Source organism: Hemitrygon akajei, chromosome 12 (assembly GCF_048418815.1).
Source record: "Hemitrygon akajei chromosome 12, sHemAka1.3, whole genome shotgun sequence".
In the NCBI taxonomy this organism is placed as follows: domain Eukaryota; kingdom Metazoa; phylum Chordata; class Chondrichthyes; order Myliobatiformes; family Dasyatidae; genus Hemitrygon; species Hemitrygon akajei.
Window position 1 is genome coordinate 75,239,944 of NC_133135.1, and position 20,173 is coordinate 75,260,116.

The window sequence follows — 20,173 nt, forward strand, 5'->3', positions numbered from 1 at the left end:
CAGTTGTGTTACACACATCCTAAGTACTCGCCCTGGGATGCCGTCCAGTCCCGCAGCCTTGAGACTGTCCACTCGTTGGAAACATCTGCGTAACTCTGCCTCAGAGATGACCGGGTTGCAAGCTGTAGCAGTGGTTTTCCTTGGAGGCTCAGAGTTAGCGACATCGAACTAAACATAAAAGCAGTTGAACTCATCTGGGAGAGGCCGTGATGTTGGCAGCACCACTACGTTTGGCTTTGAAGTCTGCGATGGTATGCTGCCCTTGCCACGAACCATGTGTGCTATTTGTTGTGAATCTTGACTCAATCTCTCCCTTTATTGATGTTTTGCAGCCTTGATAGCTTTGCGCAGATTGTAGCTGGTTTTCTTGAGCTCCTGCTGACTGCCAGCAGCGTACGCTTTATGTCACACAGTAATTGCTGCTCGCACGGAACTACTGATCCAGGGTTTCTGGTTCGTGAAGACCCTGAATGACTTCAGGGGAACAACATTGTTGATGTACTTCTGGATAAAGCACGTGACTCCATCCATGAACTCGGAGACATCCACATCATGGAAGACATTCCAGTTGACGTCATCAAAGCAGTCCTGTAGCATGGAGACTGATTGGTCGGTCCAAAAGTGGACAGATTTAACTATGGCTGCCTCATTTCAGCTTCTGCCTGTACATCGGCAAAAGCAGGATCGAAGAGTGATCTGATTTTCCAAAAGCTGGGCAACGGAGAGCTTTGTATGCGTGCGGAAGAGGGTGTAACAGCAGTCGTGTCTTATCTCCACGAGTGCTCACCTGGATGTGCTGACAAAACTTTGGACAGACTTTCATCAGTGACGCTCGATTAAAGTCACCAGCGACGGTGAAGGAAGCCTCCAGGTGTGGTCTCCAGCATATCGATGGTCTAGTACAGTTCCTTGAGAGCCAGGTCAGTATCAGCCTGAGGCAGAATGTACACTGCTGTGCTAACAGCTGTGAACTCCCTAGACAGCCAGTAGGGTCTGCACAGTAGCACCAGGTATTCTCAGACTAGGGAACAAAAGGATTTGAGAGCATGCACATTCTGGGGGCCACACCAAGCATTGTTGACCATGAAACATACTCCTCCTCCTTTACTCTTCCCAGAGAGGTTTTTTGACCTGTCCGCCCAGAACAGGGAGAACTCATAGACATGGCATGATCCGGTATCTCCTCCATCAGCCAGGTCTCCACGAAGTACAAAACGTTACATTCCTTTGTTTCCCACTGGAAGGAGATTCTGGCTCTCAATTCACACAGCTTGTTGTCCAGGAACTGAACGTTAGCCAGGAGTATGCTAGGAAGCGGCAGCCGATTTGCATGCCATCTCAGCCTCACTTGTATGCCAGCCCTTCTCCCTCACCTCTGGTGCTTCTTCCAAGGTAGTGGCTGTGTAACAGATGAGTTTCCCATGGATCACGCAAGCAGGGGTTCCCAGTGTAGGAAAGATGGCACATGGTGGGTAAATGCCATCTTTCTGATGTTCAGAAGAGTCAGTCTATATCTGATGTGACTATCAGCTACTTGAACAGAAAACACTAAGAAAATTGTAGAAATTTGTAGTATACTGTAGATTTGGAACAGAGCTTGCAACACAACCGTAGTACATGGAGCCACCTTGAAATGAAATTAGGAGTTTGAAAAGATTTGGTATGTCTTTGTCAGTAGAAAGCATTCTGACAGGTTGCACAACAGCCTGGTATGGAGTATCCAATGCACAGGATCACAAGAGGCTGCAGAGAGTTATATATTCAACCAGCTCCATCACGAACATGATCCTCCCAACTATCGGGGACATCTCAGAATCAGATTTAATATCACCAACATATATCGTGAAATTTGTTGTCTTTTAGGCAGCAGTACTTAACAATTGAAAAAAACTAGGTGATGGGGTTCCTCGATGATGGATGCTGCCTTTTTGAGGCATTGCTCCTTACAGATGTCCTGGATATCATGGAGGCTAGTGCCCATGATGGAGCTAAGTTTACAACTCTCTGCAGCTCATTTTGATCCTGCGTAGTAGCCGCTCTCCCCCATACAAGATGGTGATGCAGCCAGTTAGAATGCTCTCCACGGTACATCTACGGAAATTTACAAGTGCCTTTGATGAAATACCAAATCTCCTCAAACTCACAATGAAATATAGCCACTGTTGTGCCTTCTTTGTAGCTGCATCAATATGTTGGGTCCATGTTAAATCCTCAGAGATACTGTCACCCAGGAAATTACTCACTCTTTCCATTTCTGATCCCTTGATGAGGACTGGTGTGTGTTCCATCATCTTACCCTTTCTGAAGTCCACAATCAGTTCTTTGGTCTTACTGACATTGAGTGCAAGGTTGTTGCTGCAAAACAATTCTTCAAGAAGGCATCGTCCGTCATAAAGGGACCTCTTCATCCAGTATAAAGACCCATACTCAATTATTTCAGAACAGCTTCTTCCCTATCACCATCAGATTTCAGAGTGGTCCAGAAACTATACCACATTACTCTTTTTTGTACTATTTATCTTGGTAATTTTAGATTTTTATGTCTTTGCACTGTACTCTTGCCACAAAACAAGTTTCACATTGTATACATGAGGAAATCTGCAGATGCTGGAAATTCAAACAACACACACAAAATGCTGGTGGAATACAGCAGGGCAGGCAGCATCTATAAGGAGAAGCACTGTTGACGTTTCGGGCCGAGACCTTTTGTCCTGACCAGCATTTAGTGTGCGTTGTTTTCACATTGCATGTCAGTAACAATATATCTGTGCCAATGACGAAACTATTGTTGACAGAAGCTCAGGTGGTGACAAGGCAGCATACAGGAGTGAGATAGATCAGCTGGTGAAGTGGCGTTGCAATAACAACCTAAAGACTGCAGAATTGAATGTGGACTTCAGGAAAGGGTAGTCAAGAGAAAACGATCAAGTCTTCTTCGAGGGATCAGCAGTGGAAAGGGTAAGTTTCTTGGTGTCAACATGTCTGAAGATCTATCCAGAGTCCAACACATCGATACAATTATGAGGAAGGCACAACAGCAATGTTTCATTAGGAGATTGAGGAGATTTGGTATATCAACAAAGATTCTAACAAACCTCTACAGATGTACCCTGAAGAGCATTCTAACTGGTTGCATCACTGTCTGGTATGGAGGGAGCACTGCACAGGATCTTAAAAAGATGCAAGAATTGCCAACTCAGCCAGCTCCATCATGAACACTAACCTTGCCAGCATCGAGAATGCCTTCAAAAGGCAGCATACATCATTAAGGACTCCCAATGCCCAGTATATGGCCTCTTCTCATCATTACTATCAAGGAGGAGATAAAGGAGACAGAAGACACACACTCAACATTTTAGGAACAGATTAGTGTAGTCACACACACATATATGTGCGTGTGTATACACACACACACACACACACACACACACACACACACACACACACACACACACACACACACACACACACACACACACACACCATATAAATACAAGATTCTGCTGATGCTGGAAATCCAAAGCAACCCACACAAAATGCTGCAGGAACTCAGCAGGCCAGGCAGCATCTATGAAAAGGATGCTATCCATCCAAGATTACAATACCAGGGTGAGAATCAAGAGGGATGTACATTCCAGGAATTGATAGGAGACTCAAGTCTCCCCTCAATGCTTATAAACAATCAAGCAGCACTTTATGTCACTTTAGCTCATGCTTCTAGATAATTAACAAAACAATGCCTAAACCGCTTTGCTCTGTTTTCATATCAGGTCACCCACCATGTTATTGTTTTTTTTTAATTATCACAACGCAACCAGAAGCTCTACTCAGACTTGAGACATTTCCACTCTGAGCTTAACTTTCCATTTGGAAACTTTTAGTGTTTGAATCACCTGGCTGACATTTTTTAAAATACAAATATTTCTAAATATCATAAAATAATTTAGTTGTTTTACATCACAATTACTAATGTCAAATGCTAATGTTTTTGTCAAACATAGCAGCAGTAGCAATCTTGTCAGTTGCATATTTCAATACACGTGAGACACACTATCCTTCCAATGATAACAAGGTGGAACGCAACCTCCAGAAAAGTAATAGTTCAATTTCCCATTTGAGGTTTACAACACAGATGATAACAGGCTGCTCGGATAGGCAATAAAATACACAATGCAGCAGCAAGAGAGATCCGTTTTTGTTTCTAAAAGGTCAGACTTTGATAAGAAAAAAACAAAGTTACAGAAGCAACTTTGACTGAGGAAAAAAGTGAAGGAAAGTTTCTGTAACAAACGTTGGTTCATTACGGATCAAAGAAATCACTTTGTCAATACTTTGGCGTAGTTCTACAAGTGTCAATTTCCCTCAAACATTACCACCGTGCAATATAGCACAAGTAGATCCCTACATACACACACATCTCTCCTCCTTTCTCTCCCAACTCTCACATATTGAGCACCCAAGAATGGGTACATCACACATCGTTGTTAGGTGTAGTTGCTAGTGAAGTGACCAGAGTATCGCCGATCTCCATCACAAGCAACATTGCCCTGCACATGCTGCCGAAACTCCACAACTCCTAAACACCGGGCCTCAAAGGCCCCACCAACAGCTCCACTCACCCCCAGATCACGTAATTCGTCTTCACATTCTTGGGCCAAGAAAACTCGCCGAAAATGACCTCGTCCCCTTTGACCACGATCTCCTTTTTCTGGAAGTTGTACTGACGCAGTACGCTCAGCACGTCCGCCATCTTGCCTCGGCTCCGAACAACCGGGTCCTCAGCGGCCGGGGTTGCCTGCGCAGACTGCCTGAACAGCCGGGAGCTGAATCCCGGCCAAGACCCTACCGCCGGCCCGAGTAGCAGCGGCCGGTGCTGTCCGCACAGGACGCCTGACGGAGCCCGCCAACAGTCCGGCCGACGGAGAGTGAGAAAGTGCCCCCGCTGGGGCGTCGTCCAAGCTGGTTGCGCTTTGATGTGTCTTAGGAGGCAGCGGGGTCTCCCTTGGCAACGGTGTGCCCGTGAGGCCTTACAGGACTCGGGACACCAAGACAGACAGAGCTCGGATCCGCACAGCGCTTTCCGTGGACCTCCTCTCCCCGGCACTCCAAAGTGATTTACAGATAACAAATTAAATGTATTTGCCAAGCGCTGGCACTGTTTCATTGCAGGAAGGACGGCATACAAAATTTGCACACAGCATTTTGGAAAAAGGTGATCAATGTTGGCTTGGGTGATAGGAACAGTTATAGTCCAGGGCATGAGATGGGTTGGACAACATGCATACACTTCTCGGGAATGTTACCCTGGGATCTCATCCTGTCTCTTTTACTCGTTCAGGAGATGCTGAAGTCACTGGAAAGCAAATAAAACGGCAGATGTAGAATCTGAATTAAGAACAAAAATGCTGGTATAACTCAGAAGGGACATGGATAGACTGAATGGTGATGGTGCAAGAACTTGAAAGCATAGGTTTAAAATGAAAGGGGGATGAGATTTCATAGGAACTTGAAGAACTTTATCAAAAAAAAAAGTTCTGTATACGACTGAGCTTCCAGGTGGAGTAGTTGAGGCAGGAACAACAGCAACTTTTAAAGGACATTTGGACAGGTACGTGAATAGGAAAGGTTCATAAATATATGAATCAAAAGTGAGCAAATGGAACTGGCTTTATGGACATCTTGGTTGGCATGGACCAGTTAAGCAGAAGAGCATCTTCCTGTTCTGTATGAGTTTTTTTTTAATCCAGCCAGCCAAGCAGCATCTGTAGAAAGAGAAAGCTGGGCCCAAGTCTTCCTTTCTCTCTGATCAAGGGGATTCAACCTGAAAACTTACAGTAGTTCACTGAAGTTATTTGACTGGTTGAGTTCTTCCAGCATTTGTTTTTGATGCAGAAGTTGCTTTTGGGGCCAGCATTTATATTCGCTCTCTGGAGAATTTCAGAGATTATCTCAACACCTCAGTAGATCTACAGTTAGCTATAAAGGTTGCAAATTTCTTAATAGAAAAAAATTATATTCACTATAATGTAAATTTCATGAAACTAGCTTGTAACTCCTCTTTTAATGAATGAATGGATTGATTTATTTATTATTTAAAGATACAGTGGAGTAACATGCCCTTCCAGCTGAATGAGCTTGTACTGCCCAATTACACTGATGTGTCCAACTACCCTACCAGCCTGTACATCTTTGCAATGTGGGAGAAAACCCACATGGTCTTAAAGACAGAGACAGGAATAGAACCCAGGTTGCTGGTGCTGTAATAGCGTTACACTAACAGCTAGCTTACGTTTTCATGATGGGAGTTCAACTTGTGTCAATAATCCAAGCCTCTGCATATTAAAAATATAGAGCAACTTGGCAGTGCTGCTGAACCACTTTTGTATATCTCCTGTCCACCCTTTTACCTCTCTTCCCCTATTTTTGTAAACTTTCTTAGAACTTTCCTGTTATATTTTTTGTATCTAGTTCTTTGTAAATTTATTTATTTTTCTCTTTACTAAGTGTTCTTTGTTAAATTTGCTTTTTCACGTAAAACTAAAGAACTCATGCTGCTGATATGTAACCCATTGTTATCAGAATCAGGTTTATTATCACCGGCATGTGATGTGAAATTTCTTAATTTAGCAGCAGCAGTTCAATGCAATACATAATTACGTATATTGAATAGATCTAAAAAGTGCATAAACAGAAATACTGTATATTTTTTTTTAAAGTGAGGTCGCGTCCAAAGCTTCAATGTCCATTTAGGAATCGGATGGCAGAGGGGAAGAAGCTGTTCCTGAATTGCTGAGTGTGTGCCTTCAGGCTTCTGTATCTCCTACCCGATGGTAAGAGTGAGAAAAGGGCATGCCTTGGGTGCTAGAGGTCCTTAATAATGGATGCTGCCTTTCTGAGACATCGCTGTCTGAAGATGTCCTGGATACTTTGTAGGCTAGTGCCTAAGATGGAGCTAACTAGGTTTACAACCTTCTGCAGCTTCTTTCAGTCCTGTGCAGTAGCCCCTCCATACCAGACAGTGATGCAGCCTGTCAGAATGCTCTCCATGGTACAAATATAGAAGTTTTTGAGTGTATTTGTTGACATGCCAAATCTCTATAGCCATTGTCTTGCCTTCTTTATAACTACATCAATATGTTGGGACCAGGTTAGATTCTCAGAGATCTTGACACCCAGGAACTTGAAGCTGCTCACTCTCTCCACTTCTGATCCCTGTATGAGGATTGGTATGGTTCCTCCGTCTTACCCTTCCTGAAATCCACAATCAGCTCTTTCGTCTTACTGACGTTGAGTGCCAGGTTGTTGCTGAATTGGCTTTGCCTTCTAGCTTGCATTCCTTCCCACCCTCTTATTCTTTAGTCTTCCTTTCCAGTTCTCATGACGGGTCTCAGCCCAAATCAGTGAATTTTATTCATTGCCATAGATGCCACCTAACTTGCTGAGTTCCTCCAGCATTGTTACTGTGGATTTCCAGCATCTGCAAAATTTCTTGTTTCTGATTTTAATTACACATGTTTATGGTGTTATGGACATAACATATAACTCAATTATTTCAATTTTTAGCTGTTCCTATTACAGCTATTCTCGACCCATTTATTATTTCTTTCAGTTCCTCTATTATCCTGTTTGGCTTAATTCAGGGGCTTATTTGGATACTGCGGATGCTATCCTTACCCTCTTCCTGCTCCTCCTCTGTGGATGCTGCTCGATCTACTCAGTTCCTCCACTACTGTCTGTTATGGTCTCTACTACTCTGAAATAATTCTACTCCCTCAGTTTCAAGGACTCTTTACACTCTTTCTCAGGTTTATTCTTATTTGTAGTTTGTCTTCTTTTGCTCTGTGTCTCTTTGTTTATGTATAGTTTTTTTGCTGTACTTTGTACTTTTCCTATAAATGCACGAAAATACATCTTAAGGTGGTGTGTATTTGGAACGTATGTATTCTTTGATAATAAATATGTGAACTTTGAACTTGAACTTGCCTCCACCATATTCCTACCTTGAATTCTGTTCTTTTCTGTTCATCTTCAAAATTGTTAACTGATGTTTTCAAATCTCAATGAATTCTCTCCAAAATTGCTCATTGGCCTGTTGATTGTTACTATAATTTCCCATGCTTTCTCCAATTTTCAGCATCAGGGTGTTTGCCGAGTATTAAGTCAGTATGAATTATTTGGACCACCATTGCAATTAAATGCAAGAATGTACATGTTTTGTACGCTTCAACTGCGGGAGCATTAACCCTATTTGCCAGAACGGTGAAGCCCCGTCTGTTACTTCAAGTGGATAGTAAATATTTAAGACACAACTCAAATGGCAGAAAGTTTTCTTGCTTTCCAATCCACCATTCTCTAAGTTGTTGTTCATTTCAGCGCCGTGTGGCGCATCGGGCGGCAACATTGCAGTTTCTATAACATTTATCTGTTTCTTACGAGTTGCTCGCTCGACGCTCAACCCAGCGCGGATAGACCACCGGCCGGCTACCATTCTAAGTACCTGAGCCTATTTCTATCAACCAATACACTACTGCGAAAACATATGATAGGAAGGGAATGGCAAAGAATGTTCCAACCCGAATGTCGACAAAGCAAACGTCATTCTAATAAAAGTAACGCGAATATAAATTTGTTTTGAAATATTTAAATATGACAAGATCCTTGCATTTTGATTCCTCTATTTCCACTCCAGAAAAGTGTTTAATGTCTTAATTATCGTGAACGATACAAGTTGTAGGTTTGAATCACACAGATTAGTATACTCAGAAAGATGGTGGAGAATAAACATTCAGATTCAAGGTACACATCCCTTGTGCTTTTTAAAACTTAATTCGCCGGACGTCTTCGGATTCGTGGCTTGCACGGGTAATTGATTTCACGATCACTACCCACTTCCGTTAGTGCGCCCAGACTCTCCCCGGGTGTCCCCAGCAGAAAGTGATACCGACGCCCTATTGTGACGCCGTGTCACTGTGGGATGGGTTCAGGGTGTATCTCTGCCCAGTTTGCATGCTCGCCTGAGACGCTGGTTTGCTTCAAACTCTTACCCTCGACCTCTCAAAGGGAACATTTCCAAACATCATGTTTCCCCACCTCAGTAACGGGGATTAATGTCCAACAGAATTCGCTTGGAGAACCTGTTTGAACTGCCGAGAATCACCCAAAGCCAGAAGTGTTGTGATAATGTAATATAGAAACTTTTGCTTTATTATTTACGGTATTACATTTGTAAAGTGCAACCAGCTGTTATATCTTATTGTACTACTATTATACCCAAATAACATGTTTCATCAGTTTTAGTACACGCAGATCTCCGCTATGCGTTTTCTATTTGCGAGGATGGGGAACCTTTTTAGAAAATTACCAGAAGAACGCAATGAGGCAGCTTTACAGTTTATTCGCGTAAGTTGCCTTCACCTCTCGAGGTGCAAGTATTATTTAAATATACGTTACATTTCAGTCCAGGTATTCATATCCAACGTGAGGATCCTCAGACTAATCGAGTTTATTGTCATATGCACAAGTACAGCGAGATACAGATACAATAAAACATTTGCAGCTGCATCACAACCACGTAGATTCAGACACGGGACAGTGAAGAAGAAGAAAAAGACTGGGCAAAACAAGACATAGAGGGTGGTCCGTAGTGTTCCGTTGTTGAGTTTGGATTAATGCTTTGCAGGCTGACTCAAGAACATGATGAATGTAGGAAAGTAGTTGTTGGTCAGTCTGCTGGTGGTGTGTGACTTCTGTCCCTTCTGCCCTACCATAGCAGCAAGAAGAGGGCATGACCTGGATGACGGGGGATCCATGATGAGAGATGCTGTCTTCTTGAGGTAGCAGCTTAGGTAGATGTTTTCATTAGTGGGGAGGGCTGTGCCTATGATGGACCAGGCAGCCTTCCCATTTGGGCATCTTGAGCCCTAACTGTTAGATTTTCGTCTCTAACTGCACAGCAGCTCTCCACCTCTGTTTCCTCCTAAGATACTCCTCAAGGTCTGCATTCTCAACCAAGCAGTCAGTCCTCTGCCCTATAACCTCAGGATGCTGTGTAATATTGAAGCATCTTGGGACATTTGGCTGCATAAATATAAAATGTATTTAGGGGTTCACTGATCTCTCTGAATAGGAGCCAGGTCTTCAATTTATGCACTTTGCCCTTTATGTTGGAGAATTGTAACAGTGAATGTGTTACTCATGCTGCAATCTTGGATGTGATGTGTTCTGAAGGCAAATTAATAAACTCAGACCTTCTAGATCATTCATAAGTAACATGTAAATGGAATTTGGTTTTTTTAGTGAATATGGTATGACGAGAATAACAAAACTATTGGAATATTTTAAATTTTGTGAATTTTGAAAAAGAAATAATGGTTAAGAGGATGTGGGGAAGGCCATGTCACTGGGTGTATTTAAGGTGGAGGTTGACAGATTCTTAGTCAGGGCATGAAGGTCAGAGAAGACAGGAGATTGGGGCTGAGAGGGAAAATGGATCAGTCTTGAGCAGACACAGTGGGCCAAATTGCCTAATTCTGCACCTATATCTTATTAATGATCTCCATAATAATTATGAGCTTTATTACATGCACCTCTAATCTCTTGATTTAACCTATGCCCTACATTACCATTTACCATATGCCTTTGGTGTTTGCTGCCCTTGCTGTTTCTTAACTCCACCCACAACAACTGTCTAGATCGCAGTTAAAATCCTGCTGCTCTTCACAACATTCTTAAATAGCAGGGTGAATCCATCACCCTTTGCCTGTCTATTCTGAAAATTAAGGATCCTGGAACATTCATTACCCAACCATAGTCACTTCCCAACCACAGCCCTGTAATGACTATTATATCGTATCTCATTTTCTATTTGTCCCAATAATTCAACAGTTTTCATAAATACATTCATTCAGATTTGTTTTAAAAATACCTTCAATTTTGCTTAGGATTATTTTTCCTCATCCTGACTCTAAATTGGAGGTACATTTCTGATGTCTTGTAAAAGATATTTTGGGTTTATATGAATAGAAAAAAATAAAAATAGAAATAATATGCAGTTACTTATTTATGTTTTCTTTCAGAACCAAGTTGCAAAAAATTGTGTGGTTTTATTTTCTAAAACTTTTTGTCCTCACTGTAAGAGGGTAAAGAACTTCTTCCAAGAACAAGGAATCAAATACAAGTCAATTGAGTTGGATTTACACAAAGATGGCACTATGATCCAGAATGTTCTTGAGGAATTAACTGGGGTTAGAACAGTAAGTCATCAATATTTGTAATTTTTATATATATTCTAGTCATAATGTGCAGTTGTTCAGGGAAACATTATGATATGAGACCAAGATAAATAGAACTTACCGGTAATTAGATTTACTTTCTCTGAGACCTTAGGAATTAAGTCAAAACATCCACTTACAATAGACTTAAACAGAAAATTTAAAAAGTGTGAAAATGTAAGTGGCATTAGCAATGCATCAACAAAGTTCAAAGCTAATTTATTATTAAAGTACATATATGTCACCCTGAGATTCGTTTTCTTGTGGGCATACTCAGTAAATCCAAGAAACATAATAGAAACAATGAAAGACCACACCCAACAGGACAGACAAACAACCAATGTGCAAAAGATAAAAACTGTGCAAATACAAAGAAAATTAAAAATTATAATAAATAGAGAACCTGGTTCAAATAGAGAATGGTTCAAGAGTCTGATGGTTGAGGGGTAATACTTGTTCCTGTATTTGGTGACGTGGGTCCTGTACCATCTTCCTGATGACAGCAGTGAGAAGAGAGCATGAATTGGGTGGTGGGGTTCCTGATGATGTTGCTTTCCTGTGACAATGTTCCCTGTAGATGTGCTCAATGGTTGGGTGGGCTTTACCCATGATAGTCTAGGCCATATCCACTACTTTTTGTAGGTTTTTTTTTGTTCTAGGGTGTTGGTGTTTCCATACCAGTCTGTGCTGCAACAGGTCAGTTATACTCTCCACCACACATCTATAGAAGTTTGTCAAAGTTTTGAGATGTCATGCTGAATTTTCACAAACTTCTAAGGCAGTAGAGGACAATTACAATTTTGGGTTAAGATTAGCAAATTAGAGCTGTAGCCCAAGGAGGTCAATGTTTCTTGAAAGAAGAGAGATTGGTTAGAGAAAAAAAGAATCAGAGAGTCCTAGGTGGTTAAAACCCTAAAGAAAAGCATTCTGGTTGCAAGTGATAGAGTATGTTGAAAAATAAATACCTACAGTATGAATTTTTGCTTCATCAGTGTTCTTGCTGTTTTCAAAATTAGTAAATTGCAACTTGATACATTCAATCAAATTGAAATTTTAAAAGCTTTCATTTTATTCTTTGTCTGTTATATATAGCTTTGAAAACTCGAATTATTGTTTCCTATATAATTCTTTTGATAATATCATATAACTAAAATGGAAGATAATGAGTTAAAATTCAGAATTGCTTAGTCAAAATCTTATTTCTCAAGTCAAGTCAAGTCACTTTTATTGTCATTTCAACCATAACTGCTGGTACAGTACATAGTAAAAAATGAGACAACGTTTTTCAGGACCATGGTGTTACATGACACAGTACAAAAACTAGACTGAACTACATAAAAAAAAACAACAGAGAGAAAAAAAACACACAACTACACTAGACTACAGACCTACCCAGGACTGCATAAAGTGCACAAAACAGTGCAGGCATTATGATAAATAATAAACAGGACAATAGGGCGGTAAGGTTCTGTACTGCAATATTCTAACTTTTCTAATTCCTCCTTCCTTTCTACTGTAGGATTAATCAGTAAATATTAGCCAATGGTATGATCTGTCTTGAACTGCTTCTACTGCAATAGTTTCAAGCAGCAAATGTATTTGCGACTGTGAACAAGTTTGTCTTCAGGCAACAAAGGGAACACTTTTCCCACATTAAAACATATTGGGCGCAACTTTAATTTCTGCAGTAGCTTGTCTAAAAACTCATTGCTGTTGATGTCATGTGTAAAGTTATGATCCTGAACTCTATAGCATGAGCCTGCCACTCTACGTCACCACTCCCATTTCTCCTGCACCCACATTTACTTGATTTCAATGGAAGGGGACCGACCTTGCTGACCCAAAGTACTGCAGCTCATTGGTCCAAGCAGTGGCAAAACCATTGCATTTCTGAGGAAGCCTAATACATAAAATGCCCTGAAAGCTGTTGATAGCTAGTAAAGCCTCTCCCTATTTTCTGCTGAAAAAAACATAAGATGTTGGTATTTTTAAATATCTGATTATTCAAAATGAAATAAATTGTAATTATAAACAGTTAAATGACCTTAAAATTCAACTAAACCAAAATAATTTTTAAAGAAAACCTTACTTTCCTCTTTGCCTTGCATGAATAGCCTTCAATGTCAAAGGATCCTATACCAGGTCTAACCTATCACAGAGGCAAGTTTAAGTGCTGGGGAGTCCAGGCTGTGCTCGAGGTCTCAGTGTGGAGTTCGACAGCAAAGTGAATTGCCAGTTCAGCAATCCCAGTCTCAGTTTTTCCAGTACTTCCATGTTGACGTCATACACAAGGAAATCCTAGATATGTTTCCATTTAACGATATTACTGCCTACTATTCCATTCAGAACCATCAGAGTTACCAGTAAAATCTGAGCCATAATCTCTTCCATGTATTAGTAATAATGTGTTTATTTTAGTGATGCATTAGTAACAAAGTGGAGCACAAGTTTTAGAGATAACTTAGTAACATAGTGGACCACAACATAGACATGCTGTATGCATATAAATCCAACAAAATACTGTCACAAGGCATCTTTATAGCAAACTAAATCCCTTATATAGTAATTACCTACAGTTCACAACATGATAATGGATGAGATAATATGGCTGATATTAATATCCTCTGAAAGACCTCATGTTATATCCTAAATTGCCCAGAGTTTTGCCATTTACATTTTCCCTGGTATATAAACTGAATATTAACAATATATTTGAGAAATCCATTTCTAGAAGAATAAAAACATAGTATGAATTTTAGTGAGTTCACATCTACCAAATATATTCTAAACCTGCATTCTTTTGCACAGGTCCCAAGAGTATTTGTGAGTGGCAAGTGCATTGGTGGTGCTACAGACACATTTTCACTCCACTCGAAGGGTGAACTTATGCCTTTAGTGCTGAAGTGTTCTCCACCTTTCACTTTGGATGAAAGTCATTACAAACTTCACCCTCGTTATTACTGAATGCCAGCATACTTTTATCTGGCTGTTGCTTTTGAAATAAATTGTGATGTTTCATTGTTGTTCCATGTTACTTGTATAGATGCATAGCACAGTGCAAATATTTACATTACTCAAAGATTATTTCCATGCTCCTGTAGGGTAACATAAATAGTAGAAATGTACATAATTCACAACCACCAACATTGAATTGGGATTTCGCTTTAAGAGGCCAGTCTAATGTCGTGAAGTTATGTAGGGATTTTTAGTACGTTTTTGTGTTTAGATTTTCAAGTTCAATAAAATGTGTTACGGGTTCCATTAAATATAAAATGCCTCACTTTGTTCTACTTGCAAAAATTAACATTGGTAACCCTGATACTCCAGGACGATTCCTAGGTTATTGAATACGTCAGCCAATGCAGTCACTTTGAAGCTACTAGAGTTTTGGGATCAAAATGCCATCACTTGGTTTGTACAACCTGAAGTTCAAATAGCTCTGCGAGAAATCTCCACTGACAACACGAGATTCTGGCATGTGGTAGTATCGCTCAGCAGCTCCACGGCTGTGAGAGTGGTGAGTCTGCTTGAACGCAAAAAATACCAATTGCTGAAAACTCACTTTTTACAGAATTTTGGACAATCAGAGTCTGAGTGTGCCAAACAGATGTTCTCCTTGCCTGGCATCGGTGATAGTAAGCCTTTGGAGCTAATGGACACATGCTGTCTCTCCTGGAAAATCACCATCCTTGTTTTATTTTTAAAGAACTCTTCATGCAGCAAATGCCTGATTAAATTTGCTTAGCCCTCGCTAATCCACCCATGATGGACTATAGGGAGTTTGCTAAAATGCCTGATAGTCTACACTCAGCTAGGCAATAATGCATCATTCCTTCTCCTTTCTCTACCTTAATTATCTTGGTTAGCAGGCCCTCAGCATAAGGATGCCCACAGCAGCAAAACAGATGATGCTAGACCTGTACTTTTACTATGCGTGCTTTGGTACAAACGCTAAGAAGTGCCAACTGCTTTGCAGCTTTAACAGTGCCAGCCCATCTGGACATCACGGGTTTGTGAACACCATGGGTTCCAGCTGCCAGAGTCGTCTACTGTTCATAACAGACACCATTTCAGGGCGACACTTCCTGTGTGAAATGGGTGATCAAGTGAGTGTGAGTGTGCTACCAGGATTGCCTATTAATGAGAAAGCAAAGAGCGATGAAACCTCAGTGGAGGCCACCAACAGCAGTAAGATACAGACCAACGGGACACGACAGGTGGCGCTGTGCTTCAGTGGGTGATGTTACACATGGATCTTCATCCTGGCTAAAGAGGTTAGGCCTTGGCTCAGTGCAGATTTGCTGTGTGCCCAGGGCCTATTAGTCAATCTTAAGAACTGCTGGCTTGTGGCTGTTAAGGACTTTGGGTCATTACCCTGCTCCCGAGTAAGTTCCCCACAACGACTCTGTCAAGTGCATGCACCACCACATGTGAGTTTACTCAACTGCTGGGCGAATTCCCAGACATCACCAAGCCCACATTCTCCACTGCAGTCACAAAACAAATGTGGGGTCGAGCACCACATTCCCACAACTGGTCTGTCAGACCATACCACACGCAAGAAAAGCTGGCAACTGCAAAGGCTGAGTTTGCCAACGTGGAAAGACTCAGAATTGTATTTCGGTCGAATAGTCACTGGGTTTTACCATCCCTTGTGCACAGTCCGGATGGTTGTTGCCGCCCACGTAGCGATTACCAACGCCTTAATGAGGCCATCACCCCTAATTGTTACCCAATCCCACACATTCAAGACTTTTCGGTATGTTTAGCCTGAAAGTTAATTTTTTCCAAAGTCAATCTGGTTAGGGGCTACTACCATCAGGTGCCTGCATGCTCGGAGGACATTCCCAAAATAGCTGTGAGTACCCTGTTTGGCCTTTTTGAGTTTCTGTGTATCCCATTTGGACTAAAAAATGCAGCACAAACTTTCCAACAGCTGATAGATTCTGTATTAAAAGGCTTAGATTTTCTTATAGTTTTGAGCACTTAAGACAATATGGATTGATTATTAACCCTGCTAAATGCCCTTTCGGGTTGTCAACCATTGACTTTGTCGGCCATTGCATTTCTGCAGAAGATGCGAAACCTCTCCCACCAAAAGTAGCCACTATTACAGACTTCCCACCATTCCACACTACAAAAGTGGAATCACAGGAGTTTTTAGGTATGGTAAATTTCATTCGCTGTTTCATTCTTTGAGCTGCTGAACTTATGCACCCCTTGTATCGTGTCCTTAAAGGCAATCAAGTACTTGACTGCGGACATACCAGGGCATTTGATGATACCAAATGAGCTTTTTCTAATGCAACCCTACTAGTGCACCCGCTCCCCAATGCACCCATAGCCATTACTACTGACACTTCAGACGATGCTGTGGGTGCTGTGCACGAACAGCTGGTCAGAGGTGTGTGGTAGTCGCTCACTTTATTTCAACTGGCAGCTTCATCCCCCTGAAAGTAAGTATAGCATGTTTGACCGTGATCTCTATCCGGCTGTCAGCCATTTTCATTTACTTCCAGAGGGCCACCATTTCACAGTGTTCATTGACCACAAACCCTTCATGTATGCGATGGCCAAAATATCAGACCCTCAGTCTGCACGGCAGTAATGCCATCTGGTCTACATATCCAAGTTCACAACTGAAATACAATATATCAAGGGGAAAAATAATGCTGCAACCGATTGCTTCTAACGACCAGCCCCTGGGGCCATACACATAGGAGTTGACTATGCTGGCAAGTTACTGACCCAGAGGTCCAGACTTACCTCACAGCCCTGCAGTTGGCTGACGTTAAGTTTGAGGAGGCTAGGGTTTCTCTCCTGTGCAATGTCTCAACTGGATGTCCTCGCCCCATCGTGCCCACAAACTGGAGTCAGACTGTTTTCAACTCCATACATGGCTTCTCGTATCCCGGCCCGAAACTGGTTGCACTAAAGTTTGTTTGGCTCCGCTGCAGAAAGGATGTGCATGATTGGACTGCAGCTTATGTGGAGTGCCAGCGGGTAAAAATTAACAATCATGTTCAGACACCACTGGCACCTTTCAAGGTCCCTGAGCAACGGCTTGACCATGTCACTGTGGACCTTGTTGGTCCTTTTCCCTCCCTCCTACAATTTCACGCACCTTCTTACCATGCTGGACTGCACCACCAGGAAGCCAGAGGTTGTCTCTGTAGCATCGACGAAAGCCACAGACATGGTTCGGGCATTCTGGCTTGCTTGGTTTGGCACCCCATCTGATATTTCCTTTGATGACAATCCCCAACTTATTTCAAACCTCTGGGTTGCAATGGCCCAGAACCTGGGGATTAGGCTACCTCACATCATGGCACATCAAACACAGTCCAATGACCTATGTGAACAGTTTCACCGATCCTTAAAGGCTGCTCTAAGGGCTTCCCTGACCGGTAATTGTTGGCATGACCATCTTCCATGGGTCCTGCTGGGGTTCGGAACTGCTCCAAGAGAGGACCTGGAGTCGTGTGCAGCTGAGTTGGTATACAGGCAGCCGTTCTGAGTGCCAGGTGATTTCATTCCTGAAGCCTCTCTCTTCGGTTGTCCATCAGAATCCAATGACGTCCACTCCTTTAACAGTGAGATCTTTGATGACTGTACAGTCCTATCCTGGACCCACAAGCACTATTGCAGGTGGGACGTGTATATGTGGTAGTGGTGGTAGTGATGGCAACCATGGCTGCATTTCTCCTGGCTCTCTTCTGCTGTCTTCGGGTTGTTCTTTCCATCTCCAGAATACGAACCCCATCCTTACACAGCTGTCGCCAAGTGTTACTGTCAGCAGCAACATCCTCCAGGTCCTCAGGTCTGATCTTGCAGTTCCTTAAAGCATTCTTCATCTGATCCTTATAGCGCTTCTTCAGCCCTCTAACTGAGCGTCAACCACAATGTAGCTGGCCGTATAACACTCTGCAGGGTAGCCGACATGGGGGCATCTTTATCATGTGCCCCAGCCACTGCAATTGACGCTGGGTGATCATGGCCTCAATACTTCCGCAGTTGGTCTTCACAAGTATTTCAGTATTTCCTGAAGCCACAACCATCTGGTCAGCCTCTCAACAGCATTCCACCCTCCTCAGTAAATTCAATTCCTTTTCACCTATTCCTACATCCCATCATGGTATACAGCAGTCTTGGGTTCTTGTTGACCTACGTACTGCCTTGTTTGTTTTCATCCACCATGATACACACTAACATCCCCTTAGGCCCCCTGACAATGACCCATTCCACGTTTTGGAGTGAAGAGAAAAGACATATCATAGATAAGAAGGGTAATCCTGAATGCATTTCAATAGATCTCCTTAAACAGGCCCACCAAGATTTGGTGTATTCCACTGCCATGCCCCTGGCATCACAACATGACTGTGAGCATGTCAATGCATCTCTGGATGAGGCAGAGGCACCTGCGGTTCCTCCACCCATAGAACACAAGACCCGAGCCGGTGACTCATCCAAGCCCCAGACAGGCTCTCAGTGCAGGTTTTAGTGAATTCTGGGGTAGAGTAATGTAATTTGGACAAATGTACATAATTCACAACCACCAACATTGAGTTGAGGTTTCACTCTTAAGAAGCCGGTCTGATGTGATGACATTACGTAAGGATTTTTAACACATTGTTCTGTTTAAGTTTTGAAGTTCAATAAAATGTGTTACAGATTTCATTAAAACATAAAAAACCTCACATTGCTTTACTTTATTGTCACCAAACAATTGATACTAGAGCGTACAATCATCACAGCGAAATTTTATTCTGCACTTCGTGCTCATTTTATTTGACTTTTATTTCATTTTATTTCACTTCATTTTATTTGTGAAAACCTACACTTCCAAACCATTTAAAACATTTAGTTTTCTTTATATATTATAGTTAGCATCAGCTAACTATTCCAGAACACCCAATGCAAAGTTTAAAGTAAATTTTATAAATCAAAATACATATGTCACCATATAGAACCCCAAGGTTCATTTTCTTGTGGGGATACTCAAGAAATCTATAGAATAGTAGCTATAACAGAATCAATGAAAGACCACATACCTAGGGCATTTAGTCAGACTGGAGAAGACAACAAACTGTGAAAATGCAAATATAAATAAATAAGCAATAAATAACCAGAACATGAGATGAAGAGTCCTTGAAAGTGAGTCCATTGGTTGTGGGAACTTCTTAATGATGGGGCAAGTGAAGTTATGCCCTTTTGTTCAAGAGCCTGACGGGTGAAGGGTATGAACTGTTTTTGAACCTAGTGGTAAATGTCCTGAGGCTCTTGTACCTTTTCCCTGATGGCAGCAGCGAGAAGTGAGCTTGACTTGGTTGGTGTGGATCCCTGATGACCAGCACTGCTTTCCTAAAGACAGCATTTCAGGTAGATGTGCTCAGTGGTTGGGCGGGCTTTACCTGTGATGGTCTGGGCCAAAAGCACTACTTTTTTTTCCAAGTTCAAAGTAAATTTTATTATTGAAGTACATATATGTCACCATATACAATCCTGAGATTCATTTTCCTGTGGGCATACTCAGCAAATCTATAGAATAGTAACTATGCAACTCACACAGAATGTTGGAGGAATTCAGCAGACCAGACTGCAACTATGCAGGCTTACTGAGCTCCTCCAGTATTTTATGTCTGTTGCTTGCATTTCCAGCATCTGCAGATTTTCTCTTGTCTTTGTATAGTAACGATAACAGGATTAATGAAAGATCAACCAGCGTACAGAAGGCAATAAACTCTGCAAAAGCAAATATAGATAACTAGCAATAAATAATGAGAACATGGAAGAATGAGATAAAGAGTGCTTAAAGTGAGATCATTGGTTGTGGGAAACATCTCAGAATCAGGATTATTATCACCGGCATGTGTCATGAAATCTACGTGAGTGTACTTATCCCC

General features: G+C 41.8%; 2 protein-coding genes across 7 annotated transcripts in view; one reads left to right on the forward strand and one right to left on the reverse strand.

The window, feature by feature from the left end:
* Positions 1-4,862, reverse strand: part of cdc73 (cell division cycle 73, Paf1/RNA polymerase II complex component, homolog (S. cerevisiae)) — a 315,070-nt gene extending 310,208 nt beyond the window's left edge. The window contains exon 1 of the mRNA XM_073063512.1: positions 4,620-4,862. Within this exon, the coding sequence (XP_072919613.1) occupies positions 4,620-4,750 (131 nt within the window). The 5' untranslated portion in view covers positions 4,751-4,862. The remainder of the gene's footprint in view (positions 1-4,619) is intronic.
* A 140-nt stretch (positions 4,863-5,002) lies between these two features.
* On the forward strand, positions 5,003-14,288 carry LOC140737215 (uncharacterized). Of its 6 annotated transcripts, none has more exons than XM_073063514.1 (5): positions 5,082-5,608; positions 6,717-6,830; positions 9,292-9,399; positions 11,076-11,252; positions 14,079-14,288. In XM_073063514.1, the coding sequence occupies exons 3-5, from the start codon at positions 9,316-9,318 to the stop codon at positions 14,232-14,234; spliced, it is 417 nt and encodes a 138-aa protein (XP_072919615.1). In that variant the 5' UTR covers positions 5,082-5,608; positions 6,717-6,830; positions 9,292-9,315; the 3' UTR covers positions 14,235-14,288. The 6 variants fall into 6 exon arrangements, with proteins under 6 accessions (XP_072919619.1, XP_072919615.1, XP_072919614.1 ...); XM_073063513.1 differs by having other exon boundaries at positions 5,082-5,212; XM_073063518.1 differs by lacking the exon at positions 6,717-6,830 and having other exon boundaries at positions 5,003-5,110.
* Positions 14,289-20,173: the final 5,885 nt, after the last annotated feature.

Coding starts and splice junctions, on each gene's coding strand:
- LOC140737215 (XM_073063518.1), top strand. CDS start 9,316: ATGCGTTTTCTATTTGCGAGGATGGGGAACCTTTTTAGAAAATTACCA. Junction 9,400..11,075: donor CAGCTTTACAGTTTATTCGC/GTAAGTTGCCTT, acceptor GTTTTCTTTCAG/AACCAAGTTGCAAAAAATTG. Junction 11,253..14,078: donor AATTAACTGGGGTTAGAACA/GTAAGTCATCAA, acceptor TCTTTTGCACAG/GTCCCAAGAGTATTTGTGAG.